Genomic DNA, 14,690 nt, shown 5'->3' with positions numbered 1-14,690 from the left:
CAGCCTGTTCTAGTGAGGGATGCAGACACGCAGGGGTCGTTCTTCAGTGCGAGAAGTGACAGAGCAAGGTTGTGCTTCGATAGTACATGAGAAGGCCATTCCATACACTACAGGAGAGCAGGTGCATCAGGGAAACCTTCCTGGAGGAGGTAAGAGTTGAAGGCCAAAAAAGGAGGAACGAGGGGGTACAGAGAGTAGACCTGGTGGGAAGGAGGGAACAGCACAGGCAGTGGAGACCAGAGGTGAACACAACAGGGCACATGCAAAGGAAGGCAATGTGAGAACATAAAAAGCCACACGAATTCACTATTATTTCTTCACCGGGGCGGTGATGAGAAGACAGTGGGCTCCCTCATCACAGATCACTCATTCAGTGGACATATGACTCAGAGAATTCATGCGAGGCCTCCGAACCTCAGTTCACCATCAGACAAGTGGGGACAGTGATGCCTTTGTCACAGTGTTTTATGCATAATTTATGTTAAATCACCAAAAACGGGACTCAGCACCAGGAACACAGCATTCACTGAGGTGCATTTTTTCACCAATTGCGATTCCAAATCTCTCTGATACTGAGTCCAAATCTGTTGTTCCACAAATGGTTTTCAGATTTTATGAACATTTTTCCCGGGCAGGCCTGGCAGAGAGAGGAACACAGCGTTGCTTAGAGCCCTTGCTGTAAAACATAGCAGGGGACTATCACCTTTGCTGTGGGCCAAACAATCCCAAATGGATTTCCCACCAGGTAGGAGATTCTGGGTGAGAAGGAGAGCCCATTTGGCTGACTTTGCTGCCAAAGAGTAAATACATTCAGAACCCAATGTGATGGAAGGAACAGACCCCCATTTTAGTCTGTGTTTGAGGTTCTTGCTTGAGGACAAGATGGTTTGGTTTGAAGAGTAGGTTCCATCTGTGGTTTAGATGAACAGCCAATGGGACACACGGTCTCTCCTGTCCCATAACATCTCTCCCTGGAACCAATAATTTATGTAATGCAGTAAGCATTCAGTGGGCATTGGTTGTTATCTGAAGTTCCAGTGGAGTCCAGAATTCTTTACCTTAGCATTTCCGTCCCTTTTCCTCAGCAACCCCGTCCCTCGAGTGTATCCAGGAAACCCTGGGGCTCCTCAGAACACAGTTGGATGATCACAGATACTCCCCACCCCTAATCCATGCAAAAATCCTTCTACAGCAACTCTAACAGGCTTGCATCTGGCCTCTGTTGGAATCCTCCCAAAGACAGGGAGCTCATCACCTACAACAGCTTACTCCACTGTTGGAAAGCTCCAGATGCTAACCTGTTCTTCCTTATGTTGAGTGTAGCCTTCCCTTCTGAGTCCTGTCCTCTAGAGCAATGAAAATAAGGATACAGCCCTGTTGTCCCTGACAGCCTACCAGATAGGGTGGCGTGTTTCCATACATTGGTGATTCAGAAACCGGCAACTCTCCCTAAGCATTGCATTTGTAAAGTGGTGTTTTATCATCAAGAGTGCCTTGTTCTACCTAAGGGAATTTTCCAGATAAAGGAAGCTCACCTTTTCAAATGCAGAACCATTAGAATACAGGTGTGTTCATCAGTTTGGATGGGAATCTTCGTAAAGTACATGTGCTTCCTTTAATAACTAAAGTATACTAACCTCAGTTTACAATTTTCAGTGACTAAGGCGGCACTGACTAGACTGAGGAGGCAGGAATTGGCCAGAGGAAGGAGGATGCTGTTTATCCTGGCAGGAAATGGCCTCAGACTCTCCTGCTTATTCTGCAAATTCTTTTCTGACAGCTGTCACTTTGAGTTCATCAGCTTCAGAACAACCTTTTCTGGGCTCACCTCCCCGTTCATCCTTCCCCTGGCAGCTGAAGGAAAAAAAGTAAAAACAATTATATGTAAGTCAAAAAGACCCTAGTAAAAGAATCACACATTATTGTGTGAGAAGTTAAATTATGAAACATAGCAAACATCCATAATGTGCCAAAAAAAAAAGAAAAAACAACAAAAAACTGGACACTGATGAGTTTTCACCTTTATGTGGAATTGTAAGTCAATGGACATTGCAGACTTGGAGCTTCCTTAGCACATGTCCACAGCAGACATCACTAATCAATGACCCCTCTCTTTGTACTTGGGCTCAGCCCCATCCCCAGCATCCTCGCCAGGACAGCACTTTAGGAAACCAGCACCGGTCTCCAAGTGATGACATAAGAGATGCTGGAGCCTGTTGAGTCTCCCTGTGCCAGGCATTAGTCACTCTAGTGTCTCCTAAATGGGGACAGCTCTCTGTGTGGCTTCAAGACTTTTATCTGCTTTTTCTAGCAGCCTCTGCCAATTGGGGGTTTCCTGCAGAAAGGGAAATGCAGCTTTAATCTTCACTGCAGTCGAGGGAGGTAGGCTTTATGAGTCACATTTCACAGATAAGGAAAGCAAAGCTCAGAAGGGATGAGTTACTTGCTCAAAGTCAAACAGCTCCTAAGTGGTGGGGCCATGATTGGAAACCAGGTCTGTCTTACTCAGGAGTGATGAACTGGGGCCGTGATTCCCATGTGGATGGAGCTCAGCTCTGTATAGAAAATGAACATAATGAGAACTGCAGGTTATTCGGTGACTGTCCTCATGGTTTTTACTTATCACCACTTCTTACTCTTAGGCGAACCCTGCAAGGTAGTTACTGTCTCCATTTCTGGAGAAGGAGGTAGCGGGTCCGAGGAATCAAATCATGCAACAGGTTGATGGCAGCGCTGGAACCTGTATGCAGCTTGACCCACAGCTGAGTGGCCCTTCTACAAGTATTTAAAACACTCCCCGATCTACAAGTGTAGTACCTGCCCTCTACCCCAGCATCCCTGTCTCCCAGGGCTCCTGCCTTTATTTTTCCCCACAGCACTTCTCACCACTAGATATATTATAATCTTGACTTTTTTATTTTGTTGATTATGTCTCTCCCCGCTAGACAGGAAGCTCTGTGACTGCAAGGATTTTTGTCTGTTTCATTCATCAGTGTATCTTCATGCCCATAAATGACCCCCTGGCACCTGGTATGTGTTCAGTAAATTTTGGCAAACACATGAGCTATTATAAGTCCTTCTCTGGAAGCACCTGTGGTGTACTGGAAGGACCCCTGTGCTCGAAATCAGAACAACTGGCCTGAAGACTAGATAGATATGGGGCTTTAGGTATAACTCTCACCTCCCACGGCCTCAATGGTCTCACCTGTAGAATGGTCCATAATAAATAAGCCCAACTCAGGCTGTTGTGCGGGTTGATGGGTTTAAGGTGTGTGGACTGCTGCACATCCACAGGAGGCCAGGTTCGGCGCGCTGGCCAGAAAGCTTGTCCTGACACCTTCCCTTCCAGCTGCTCTGAGAGCGCCCCCTCGCCTCTGAAAGGACGGCTTCCAGACTCAACGCCTTCATCCTACGAGGGTGGCAGTCTGCCTGTGTGGGCCACGTTCCCTCATACCAAGCCCACCAAAAAGAAAAGACCACAGCATCACCGTGGCTCAATTAGAAGTTAAAAATAAGACATATATAAGTGGATTCTATAAACACTTTACAGCATCCGTCTGCGCGGCAGGGCCAGGGAACAGATGGCTCTGGAAACAGCTGTATCCCAGAGAAACCCCAGAGGAAAAACCAGAATGCATTATTGCCCTCACGTGCGAGCTGCATGTCACCAGCTCTTTGCTCACGCGGTGGGCAGAAGAGCCCTTGGGTGGATGGCACCAGGGCCCTAAGACAGGCTGCCCAAGGCCAGCCTCTGGTGGCCCTCCACGGGCATATTCCTTTCTGGAGGAGCCCGGAAGGATCACAGTGTTTGCCTGGGAGGCGGGGGCAGGGAGAAGAGGAGGAGCCACGGGGTCCTGGTGCTCAGGGAATGTGTCTGGGTGCTAGGCACGCCATGGTGGCCTATCTGCTTTGTTTCCGTCCAGCTCCAGCGTGCACGCATCCCTCCTTCCCGCCCCAAGGCTCTGGCTGGAATCTGTCCCAATGTGCCAGGTGCTCTCCCTTCATGGGCTTTTTTTTTTTCCATGTGTATTTCTTTTTGAGAGAAAGAGAGACAGAATGTAAGCAGGGGAGGGGCAGAGAGAGAGGGAGACACAGAGACTAAGAATCCAAAGAGGCTCCAGGCTCTGAGCCGTCAGCACAGAGCCCGACGCAGGGCTCGAACCCACAAGCCATGAGATCATGACCTGAGCCGAAGTCGGCTGCTTAACTGAGTAAGCCGCTCAGGTGCCCCTCCCCTCGTGTGCTTTTGCAGCAGCTCCCTGCCTTCTTCTCCTGGACTTTTTCTCCACTGGCCAGCTCCTGGTGCCGTACCTAATAGGGCAGCTCTGGAGCAGGGTTGCCGCATGTAAAATCTTAGGAATACTAAATATGAGATTTCAGGCCATTTACTTTAACTCTTTGTGCCTCAGTTTTCCCTTCTGTTAAATGGGCATCGTAACTAGTGCTGCCTGATAGGCTCAGTGAGAACTAAATATAAGAGAGCTGAGGAACTTTGGGCAGCGTGGCACACAGCACATGCCCACCCCCCCACACACACACACACACTAGGTTTTGTTGGTATTTTGGATACACAGCATTGTAATTGCTAACTTGCTCATTTATTTCCCCACCCAGACCCTATGAACAGTTTAGATGTAGAAATGGGTTCATTCCCCGTTCCTAGCACACAGCTTGGCGCATAATAAGCGCCTATTCATTGTGTGTGTCACATATGAATTAATACTGATAACCTGGGTGGGAGGAGACCAGGCCTTTTCCTCATTATTCTCCTCAGAGCCTGAGTTCTGGGAAGACTCCCTGAATAGACCTAAACCCATGCCTTTCCCATCCCACAAAAACAGGAAAGTGGCGCATGGGTTTTTTTCCTTAGTAGATGTTTTGAGTTCCTGGAACTTCGTTGATTAATACACACTGCAGGCAGCCAGTGTGAGCTAGTAATCTTTCTCTACCTGCCTGTGTGGTTTAGTAAAGCCTAATTGCTTCACGGAAAACCACAGGGAAGAGCCTTGAGGTAGGTTTCAGGAGACGTGCGTTAGAGCCCAACTTCTCGGAGCAAATCTCTGGGGCCCTGGTTTCCTCATCAGTCACCTGAGGGCAATAGGGCAGCCCCGCCTGTCTCATTCAGAGATGGAGAGGAACACATAAGGCCATGGGTGTCGAGGCCATAGAATACCGAAAGTAAGTTGAAAGTATAAAGCAACATTCTGGAGTGTTATTTTACCCACCAGGTATCCACCTGTGCTGCCAAGGCATCCGAAAGAGAAGTGTCCTAAGAAGGAATAGACTTCTTACTTGGTCTGTTGGATTCTGTCTTCATCACTCAGTGGCTAGAAGAGGCAAGTAGGCTTGTTAGTTAAAGTAACACAAGCAATTGTAAAATGGGTTCAGCATGCTAGCTGTTTATTACTCACGAAAGTCCAAATGGATGTTTTTGATTGGCCGGTGTGTTTTTTCCAGGTTTAGGGACCCAGACTCCTTCCATCTTGTGGCTCTTCCTTCCGTGGAGCTTTGAACTCTACTGGATGCCCTTGCTCTCTCTGACAGAGGTGCATAAGTTAGCCTTGAAAGTGGTGCCCAGAGTAGCCAGAACCTGCCCACATTCCACTGACCAGACTTTGCCATGCAGTTAGCTTACCTGCAGGAAGGTTGGGAACACAGCCTGGTTGTGCACCCAGGAAGAGAAGAGAACATGAATATTGATGAATGCAGAAGGTCTCTGCCACTGTGGGGAATACATGTGTTCAGTCTCCTATAGTCACAGAACTATCTAGCATTAGAACTAGAAAGAGTCCCAGAGATTGATTAACAAGGTATTGTAGTGACTTGATTACTTACAAGGACTCAAAGGAAGTACACCTGGAGATAATATCCCAGCTCCGTCCACTCACTGTGTGACCTTGAACAAGTGGCTATACCCTTCAGATGATGAATGCTTTCATCTGTAAACAGGCAGATAGCTGTCCCTAACCCATGGAGTCTGTGTGAGTATTAAAAGAGAAAGTGTCTGCAAAGCTCCCAGCACGTTTGCTGACCCTAGTGAGCATTTGATCCTTGAGAGCTCTTTTATGAAGCCCAAACTCTTGGTCTTATGAATCGGGGAAATGACTTGGTCAAGGTCACATAGAAAATGGATGTCAGAGAGATTAGGTCTCAGTTTCTGGTTATCCCCATAACCTCTCTCTGTAGTTTTGCCTGACTTTGAACAGAAGGCCATTAGGCCAGAGCCATGGACACACTTGCAACCCCTCTGAATCCTCAGGAATGACCAGCCGTCATCTCTGACAGCTCAGAGGTCAATCCAGGCCACTGTCTTTAAGGATGGGAAGAAATAAATGCAAAGTGCTTAAAGGGCCATTTTCCCTTGAGTCCAAATCTCCCTGTGCCTCAGCTGGCTGCCCAAAGAAGCAATTTAGCAAATGCATTTTATCTCAGGAGAAATCTGTCTTTTGTTTCTGTGACTTGCTTGTCAGGAGCCCCCTGCTCCTTCCCCCGTGGCCAGAATACGGAGTGCGGGCGCATGCAGGCCCTGTTAATGAAAGCCCTCCCTCCAGCCCAGCATCTCCCTGGAGAAATTACACCTACCCTGGGTGAAAAAGAGGTAGTTTTAAGCAGTTTTTAAGCTGTTCCAGTCTTCCCCTTGAGATAACATCAACCATGCAGTCAGCACTAAGAATTCCTAGATTAGAATTTGGAAAGGTACATAATGGAATCATAATAACATTGCTTAGGTTTTGTGTAGCACTTTACAGTTTATAAAGCACTTTTACATGCATTAGTTCCTTTGAGAAAATTGCAGGGAATTTGTTAAATACAGAAAAGTATAAAGAAGCTAATAAAATTCATCTGTGAATCCACCAGTCGAGAGAAAAGCTTTAGTTAACATTGTAATGTGTTCCCTTTTGTCTGTTTTCTGTGTGGCTTTTTGTCTTTTTGCTGTATTGGGATCATACTGCATACACATTTTTGTGGCCTGCTTTTTCATGGAGGATTGTGTCTTCCACCATTTCCCTTGATCCTTGTATCTATCCCCTGGAAGAGGAGTCACCACACTGCGAAGATGTCCCTGGTGTGAGGTCTGAAGACTGGATTCTCAGTCTGGACTGCTCCTTAGCTGTGTAACTGGCAGATAACTGAAACCCTCTGAGCCTCAGTTTCCTCCTTGGTAAAACGGATGTGTGCTAAAGGATTAAATTAATAAAACAATCCACCTGAAAACATTTAGCACCGCACCTGGCCCAGAGCAGGTGTTTCACTCCTGTTAGCTGAGCAAAGGTACAGAACACCATGTTGATAATGAATAGAACATTAAAGCTCAAGGAAGGCAACAGTATTCCCTAGACCCTACCCCTTAAGCCACAGGTGACCTAGGGATGGATGCCACTGGACCACATTGTTGTTACTATGAAGTTCATAGAGGCTACTTATCCCTCAGGACTATTGGTAGACCCTCCCAACTTGGTCAGACCATGCTTTGAGAGTTCTGGGAGCGTCACTGGTCACTGTTCCCTTTTTTAACCTGAGTACATGGCTATGAGTACATCTAGTAGAGACTTGGTGAACATTCAGGATGCTCTAGATGTTCTAGGTACAGGAAATTCAGAGATGAATGGGCTACAGCCCCTGCCTGGAGGAGCCATTTACCTTGGGATGGTTTTTGCCCCTAACTCAAGGGTATGTGCCTGCATAGGTAAAGAGAAACCCCTATACACCCATGCATTTCTTATGTTCTGCCCACTAATTTCCTTTCTCACATGATCAAAATAACCTTCTCTTTTTAAAGCTCATCAAAGACGCTTTTCTCCATGCACACGTGTGTGGCCACCCTTACACGCATGTCCACACCTATCCTCACATGCGACCCCACACCTGTCTTCACTGAACCGGAAGCCATGCACTCCTGTCAACACATTAAAAAACACCACATAAATCAACCCCCACCCCCGCCTCAAACAACCCTACTTTTGCAAAGAACTTTGCAGATGTATATTCTCTGAAAGGGAATAATTGCTTGTGTTCTTTTGCAGTGTGGGTGGGAGAGGAGGAGGATATGAATTGGTTAAGTTTCCTCTTGGGGGGTGACACTGTGGTTTCTAGGTATATTTGGGTTCCTCAAGGAGGAGGAGGTAGGGACTGTGTTTGACACGCATGAGACAGAAGTGCTATCCAGGCTCACCCAGCCCCTGCCTCCCCTGCCCTCCCTGTACTGTCTCCTTCAGGTGGTGGTTGAGGATGGAAAGCATCCACCCACGTGTCTCCCTTTCCTAACTGTGATAACAACCTTGGTAATAGACAGCGTTGGCTGTGTCTTTACTTCCCTCCAAACACTGTACTCTGCATATGCAGGATCTCTTGGAGTCCTCCTACAGCCCCCTGGGGTAGTTACTATTATCAACCCCATTTTACAGTTGAGGAAGTGGAAGCTCAGAAGGGTTAAGCAGCTCACCCAAGATTGTAGAGGCGGGAGTGGGATAGAACCAGTAGCCTCGGCCACTGTGCTGCATCTGCTTCTTGACCCAAGGCTGAGTGAGTATCCTTCCCGGAGAGGCAGCTTGGTGGAAGACCCAGGTTCGGCCTCCCTGAATGACCTCAAGATCTCGAAACTGCTTTTCATCTGTCAGATGAGGCTGTACATGCTTCATTGGAGGGCTCCAAGGGATCGCATGCACCCACCACCTTGCAGAGAGCCTGGTGCATGCTTGTTTGCTGTCCAAAACGTTTTCAGCCATTACAGACCCTTGAACTGCAAATATAGGAGCAAATAAAGGGCTTAAGAAGGATCACCTTCTATGTATAGCATTAGAGGATATGGAAGGAAAATTAGAAGGATAGGCCTTAATGCACAATGATTACAGTGTATGTGCAGCAAACATTTCTCATGTGTGCAGCCCATGAATATTAAGCACCTGTCATGCAATGGGCACAGTGCTAAGGGCAATGGTAAAGTGTCACCATGGCGCCACGGAAGTTACCCTTGATTAATTTCGGTTCAAACTAATGAGTGCTTTAGCAGAGTTATGAATCAAGTGCTCTTGGGGCACAGAGAAGTGGACCCAGCTCTACCTGGCAGGGCCAGCTAGGGTCTCACAGACAAAGTGTCCTCCATTTCCATCCCCCAAAAAGCTTCTCTCCCGCTTCTGCCCAGTCCATCTACTCTGCCCCCACACGTCCACTGATCTAATTTCTATCCCTGCTGAAGTTCTTTTACTTTTCATTGTAAATCTTTGTCAGTGAAGTAGACACAGTCACCCTTGCCTGGGAGGGACATGGTGGGATTGGCATGACATGGTTGTGTGTCAGGCAATTGTGCATCCTCAGACAAATCTGGATATTGTGCGTCTGCATCTATCAATGTTAGATGCTAAGTCTTTGGTTCCCTATTGGCAGGTCAGCCTGCTCTTACATGCTGGATTTGGAAGGCAAGTAGAGCTAAGAACTTCTACAGGCAGATTAAGAGAGCACGACTTCCTGAGAGTTAGAAAGAAGAAAGAAGAGTGGATGCCAAGACTCTGATTAAACTTGGATAGATTGAAAGAAACAGATTTTTAAATTTTGTTTGGGGGTTGGTTTTGCTTTTCTCTCACAATAGCTGGTATAGAGCTCTAGGCGGGAGAAAAGCATCAGCTCACACAAAGTCACTGCTGCATTTGGATTTCAGTACATTCTGCCCTATTATCTGAAATTGTTGTACTAGGTCATCTACCAAAACATTTTTCCGTTTATAAGAAGTTTGTGGCTGCTTATATGTTTGTTGATGATAACCACCATCATTCTCAGCTGAGAGAGGCTTGTTTCTCAGATCGTGAGATCTTCATGGCCTTCATTTCTTCATCATGGCCTTTATAAAATTAAATTGCCAAGGAAACTAAAAACAGTGATCCTGTCTTTCTATGTGTGACCCATCAACAATGTCTAATGAGTAACCACCTCAGGCAAGGGCAGGCTCCTGGCTCCTTGGGGCTTCCCTTCCTGGTCCCATACCCCTTTCTTCTATCTTTCAGCTCCAGAAGCAGCTCTCTGAGCTGGATGAGGATGACCTGTGTTATGAGTTCCGGCGAGAACGATTCACTGTCCACCGAACCCACCTGTACTTCTTACACTATGAGTATGAGCCCGCTTCAGACAACACGGATGTCACCCTGGTCGCTCAGCTCTCCATGGACAGGTATGCAGATGGGCCCTGCCTTCCCCCACAGGGCCCTCCCTGCAGCTCTATACCCAGTCATATGGAGAAGGGAGAGATGGCTTCACAGGCTTAGGCTCAGGTCACAGCCCTCTCCAGCCCTGAAACCCAAGGGCTCTTGTCTTCCAGTGAGGGTGGTAGTTTTGAGGATAGAGTAAGAACAGGGCTCTACTCAGACTATCTCAAGGAAGAAGGGGTGTGTTATAGGGAAACACATATTCTGGAACCACTATCACTGCTGGAAAGCAATTGCTGTTTCTTTTCCTTAGTGGATTGATGCAGCAAACATCCATCAACCCCTTATCAGGAAGTACTGACGTGATTCCACCCTTATGTGGCTTACACTCTAATGCACTCATTCTCAACCTTGGCTGGGGACAAATTGAATCATGTGGGGAGCTCTTAAATTCACCTTCAAGCTCTGTTGCACACCATTTAAGTAAGAATATTTGTGTGGTAGAGACCTTGCATTGTTTTAAGTTTGAGATGTGCAGCCAGGGTTGAGAATGTGGGGATAGTGTTATAAATAGCAACAAATGGTTGAGTAAAATGATTATAATTGTGATACGTGCTTGGAAGGAAAAGAGATTGATAATAACTATGATAAGAGAGGGACCTTCTTTAGGTGGTGTGGTCAGGGGAAACCTTTATAAGGACGGGACATTTCTGCAGGGATCTAAAGGATGAGAAAAGGAGGCAGGTATGTGGGTTGCTGAAAGAAAAACGTTTCCAGGTGGATAAAATAGCGAGTGTAAAGGCCCTGTGGTGAGAAGGGTCTGGCAACATTCAAAAACGTGATAGAAGAGCAGTGGCTGAAGCCTAGCAGGAAAGTGGCACGAGAGTAAGATTATAGAGCATTAGAAACTCACAAAATATTCAGATTTTATCCTAAGGGTGGTGAGAACTTAGTGAAGACATTTGTACCAAGTTATATGATCCAGGTTAGGTTTTTGAAAATCTCTCTCTCTGGCTGCCAGGAGGTATATGGGTTCAAAGTCCTGAGGTCACGCATTCAAGGCTATACTTTTCTTTGCCTGGGTGTCCTATGTGTCTCCTTCCCACCTTGAGTGATTGGCTTTCTCTTTGATTTACACATGGCCCACAGTGGCTCCCTAGCCCCAGCCTCCTTCATATCGTTCCCCCTCACCTCCCACAGTTGGGAAGGGAATTTGATTGGCTCACTCTGTCTTTGAGTCACCTTGGAGATGCCTGTCCAGCCTATGGATGAGATTCCATGAGGTTGTTTTCAGTATTAAAGGAGTTAATGCCTGTTTTCAGGATTAAAGGAGTTAAAACAGTACTTGGCACACTTGTTAGGTGTTCAATAAATGTCAGTTGTTATTAGTTGGGACTGATTGAAGACTGTACAAGCCAATGAAGGGGTAAGCACTCAGACACGAGAAGGTTCACACATAGTCCAAGGAGTGAGTGAGCGGAACCTGGCATCGAGAGACATCTGGAATGAGTCGAGTTCAGTGTGGCTTATGGAAGCAGGCTCCTCACTGTGGGAGTGCCACTGTGTGTTGGCGAATGCTTGCTTGCGGAATTAAGTGGCTCCATTGGTTGGGTGTTTCCTGGAGATGCACAGGCTCAGGGCTCCTGTGCAGAAATACACAGAACTTGCTGAGCATAACAGGTGGCAGGTAGAGATGAACTGGGACTCAAGAGGAGAGCACAGAGGTCCTTGTACCAGCTCTGTCCTGACCTACCATGTGACCCTCAAGCAAGATTTTCCCTTCCTATGGCCTCAGTTTCCTAATCTCCAAAACTCGTGTGACCACTCAGCAAATACTGTGTCGGCATCTACTCCTGTGTTGTACCAGGCTTTCGTGAAGCTGGGGATATTTATGAGAAGACCCCATGTTTGCCTTCAAGGAGTGTATAGCGTATTCATGGCTCAGACGGTGTGTGTGTTATCTGTTGTTGTAGAACAAACAACCACAGATGGAGCAGCTTAAACAGATACTTAGTATCTTCCAGTTTGGGAGATCAGGACTCTGGATGCGGGCTGGCAGGGTCCCCTATTTGGCTCTCAGGACTGCAGTCCAGGTGTTGGCTGGGGCTGTGATCTCATGGGAGTCTGGGTCCACTTCCCAGCTCATTTGGCTTTTGGCAGAACTCAGTGCTAGGACTGAGGTCCCCGTTTCCTTGCTGGCTTTTGGGTTGAGGTCCTTCTGAGCAATAAAAGGCCACCCCTAGGTCTTAGCCTTGTGGTTTTCTCACAGCCTGGCAGCTTACGTCTTCCAAGCCAGCAGGAGACTCTGCAGTCTGTTATATCACGTAATCCATGGGAACAATATTCCATCCTTTTCCCTGGGTTTGGCTCACACTCAAGGGAGAAGGTTATACAGGTCTGTATGTCAGGGGGGCAGGAGTTGGGGAGCCCAGCTTAGAATTCATCCTTAGAATTCTCACTATAGAGAAGATGCTATGAGAGGAGCCCCCATCCCAGCCTGGGGGCAGAGGAAAGAAGAGACAGGGAGTGCGTCCAAAGGGAGGTGTTGCCTACATTGAGCTGGAGGCTGAGTAGGTGGGCAGGAGAAAGCGCACAGGGAAAGAAGGAGGTTTCCCGAGGTGGAGCTAAGCGTATTCATGGGACAAAGAGGACCCCAGGCCCATGGGGAACACACAGGCTCGAGTGTGGTTAGAGTTTCGGGGGTTGGTGAGGAAGAGGAGATCAGATGAACATGGCCAGGTAGGATTACAGAGGGGGCTGGGGATGCCAGGGCCGGTGCCCCCTGCCCCTGCTCAACCCTGCCAAGCTCCCTGTGAGGCTCCATAAGGGCCTGACCAAGACCTGAGCCCCAGAGTCACCCCTAAACTTCTCTGTCCCTTGAGCTCCTCACCCAGCCTTCGGTTGGGGTATGCACGCTCTCCCCTCACCAGGCAGCGCTTTAGTGAGTGACCTGGCCATTCCAGTCTCCTCATTTCTTTTTCCTTTTCCTCTATGCCATTTAAAATGAAAATAAAATCTAATCCTTAATATTCATGCTGAATGATGTTTGAGATTGGCCTTCTATATTCTTCAGGCAGCATAAACACACGTCAGGCCCCTCAGATGGGTTCCCTGAAGCTCAAAAACTGTAATCTGCCCAGGTGAGTGAGTTTCAGACAATTCCAGGTTCTCAGCTCTCAGACCATCCCTGGTTTTCCTTGGTCCAATTCATGCCTCCTGTTAATACATTCAGTTTATCAACAAAGTATGCTGAATCAAGATTGGTAGCTATCTGGTACCTCCAAACTCAGGAGAAAATGAAAGAGGTAAATCTGGCATCCTTTCTAATCCTGAATAAAGTGGTCTGACCTTGAATAATTTGGTCTCAGGAATCAGACACTGTGAGGTCTTGGTGGTACTGCCACTTCTTGACTTTGACCCTTGAACAAATCACCTCTTTTTTTTTTTTTAATGTTTTATTTATTTTTAAGAGAGACAGAGTGTGAGCGGGAAAGTCGCAGAGACAGGCGGAGACACAGAATCTGAAGCAGGTTCCAGGCTCTGAGCTGTCAGCACAGAGTCCTATGCGAGGCTCGAACTCACGGACCGCGAGATCATGACCTGAGCCGAAGTCGGACGCTCAGCCGACTGAGCCACCCAGTTGCCCCTGAATAAATCACCTCTTAAGCCTTGGTTTCCTCATCTGTAATCTGGGAATGCTAATGACAGTAGCTCCCATCTAAGGTTGTCGTAATGATCAGGTGAGATAGTACATACCCAGGACTTAGCCCTGGTGTGTGGTCAGAGGCTCCTTATCATTTGATAGCACCGTTGGCCAAAATCTTAATATTTGTGGTAATGCACAAAAGGACACTCGTCTCACAAAGAGCTCTGGGTTCAAATCCCACCAACTCCATTAATCTTCAGCTGGTGATCTTGTGCAAGATCACCACTTGCACTTTGGTTATCTTTCTCCTATAAAAAGAGTTAAAAAAAATATTTGCCTCATAGGGTCCCAATTAGGATTAAATGAGAGACTGTCTGTGAAAGCCCTTGGCATATATTTGCCTTCAATAAATGCTTACAGATCTCAAAACCCTGACCACAGCATTTGCACATGGTATGTATTTAGGAGAGGTGAAGTGATGTGGGAACAACAAAAAGAAACATCTGGGTTCAAAGCCCATTTGCACCACTTACTAGCTGTATGAACTTGGGCAAGTTACTTAGGCTTTTTGAGCCTCATCTTACTTATCTGTGAAGTGGACAATACTGTCAGGGTCACAGAGTGGTGTCAGGTGTTCTGAAATAAGAGGCTCTGGAGTGCTCAGTGAGATGTAGGTCTACAACAAATGCTAGTTTCCCTTTCCTTAGGTTTTTTTTTTTTTTTAACCTCTATGCTAGCTATGGAATTCGCGATCTGGAATTTATAGACAACTAGAAAATTGTTTAAGTGATTAACACCCCACAGCCATCCTTCTGTATGCAGTTGCCATCAATAAAAGGATCCAGGCAAAACAGAACTGCTCCTGCTAGTGCTGGCTGGAAGCATCCTCCCAGCTGGGGCCGCAGGAC

At 47.1% G+C, this 14,690-nt stretch overlaps 1 protein-coding gene across 4 annotated transcripts in view; it reads left to right on the top strand.

Moving 5' to 3' along the window:
* Positions 1–14,690, top strand: part of LARGE1 (LARGE xylosyl- and glucuronyltransferase 1) — a 542,381-nt gene that overhangs the window by 490,499 nt on the left and 37,192 nt on the right. For all 4 annotated transcript variants that reach the window (XM_043562453.1, XM_043562452.1, XM_043562454.1 and 1 more), the window contains one exon: positions 9,999–10,162. In XM_043562453.1, coding sequence (XP_043418388.1) covers positions 9,999–10,162 — 164 coding nt within the window. The remainder of the gene's footprint in view (positions 1–9,998; positions 10,163–14,690) is intronic.

This window comes from Prionailurus bengalensis, chromosome B4 (genome assembly GCF_016509475.1).
Source record: "Prionailurus bengalensis isolate Pbe53 chromosome B4, Fcat_Pben_1.1_paternal_pri, whole genome shotgun sequence".
NCBI classification, from domain to species: Eukaryota; Metazoa; Chordata; class Mammalia; order Carnivora; family Felidae; genus Prionailurus; species Prionailurus bengalensis.
The sequence above is the reverse complement of the archived record's forward strand: the minus strand, read 5'-3'. Positions and strand labels throughout refer to the sequence as shown.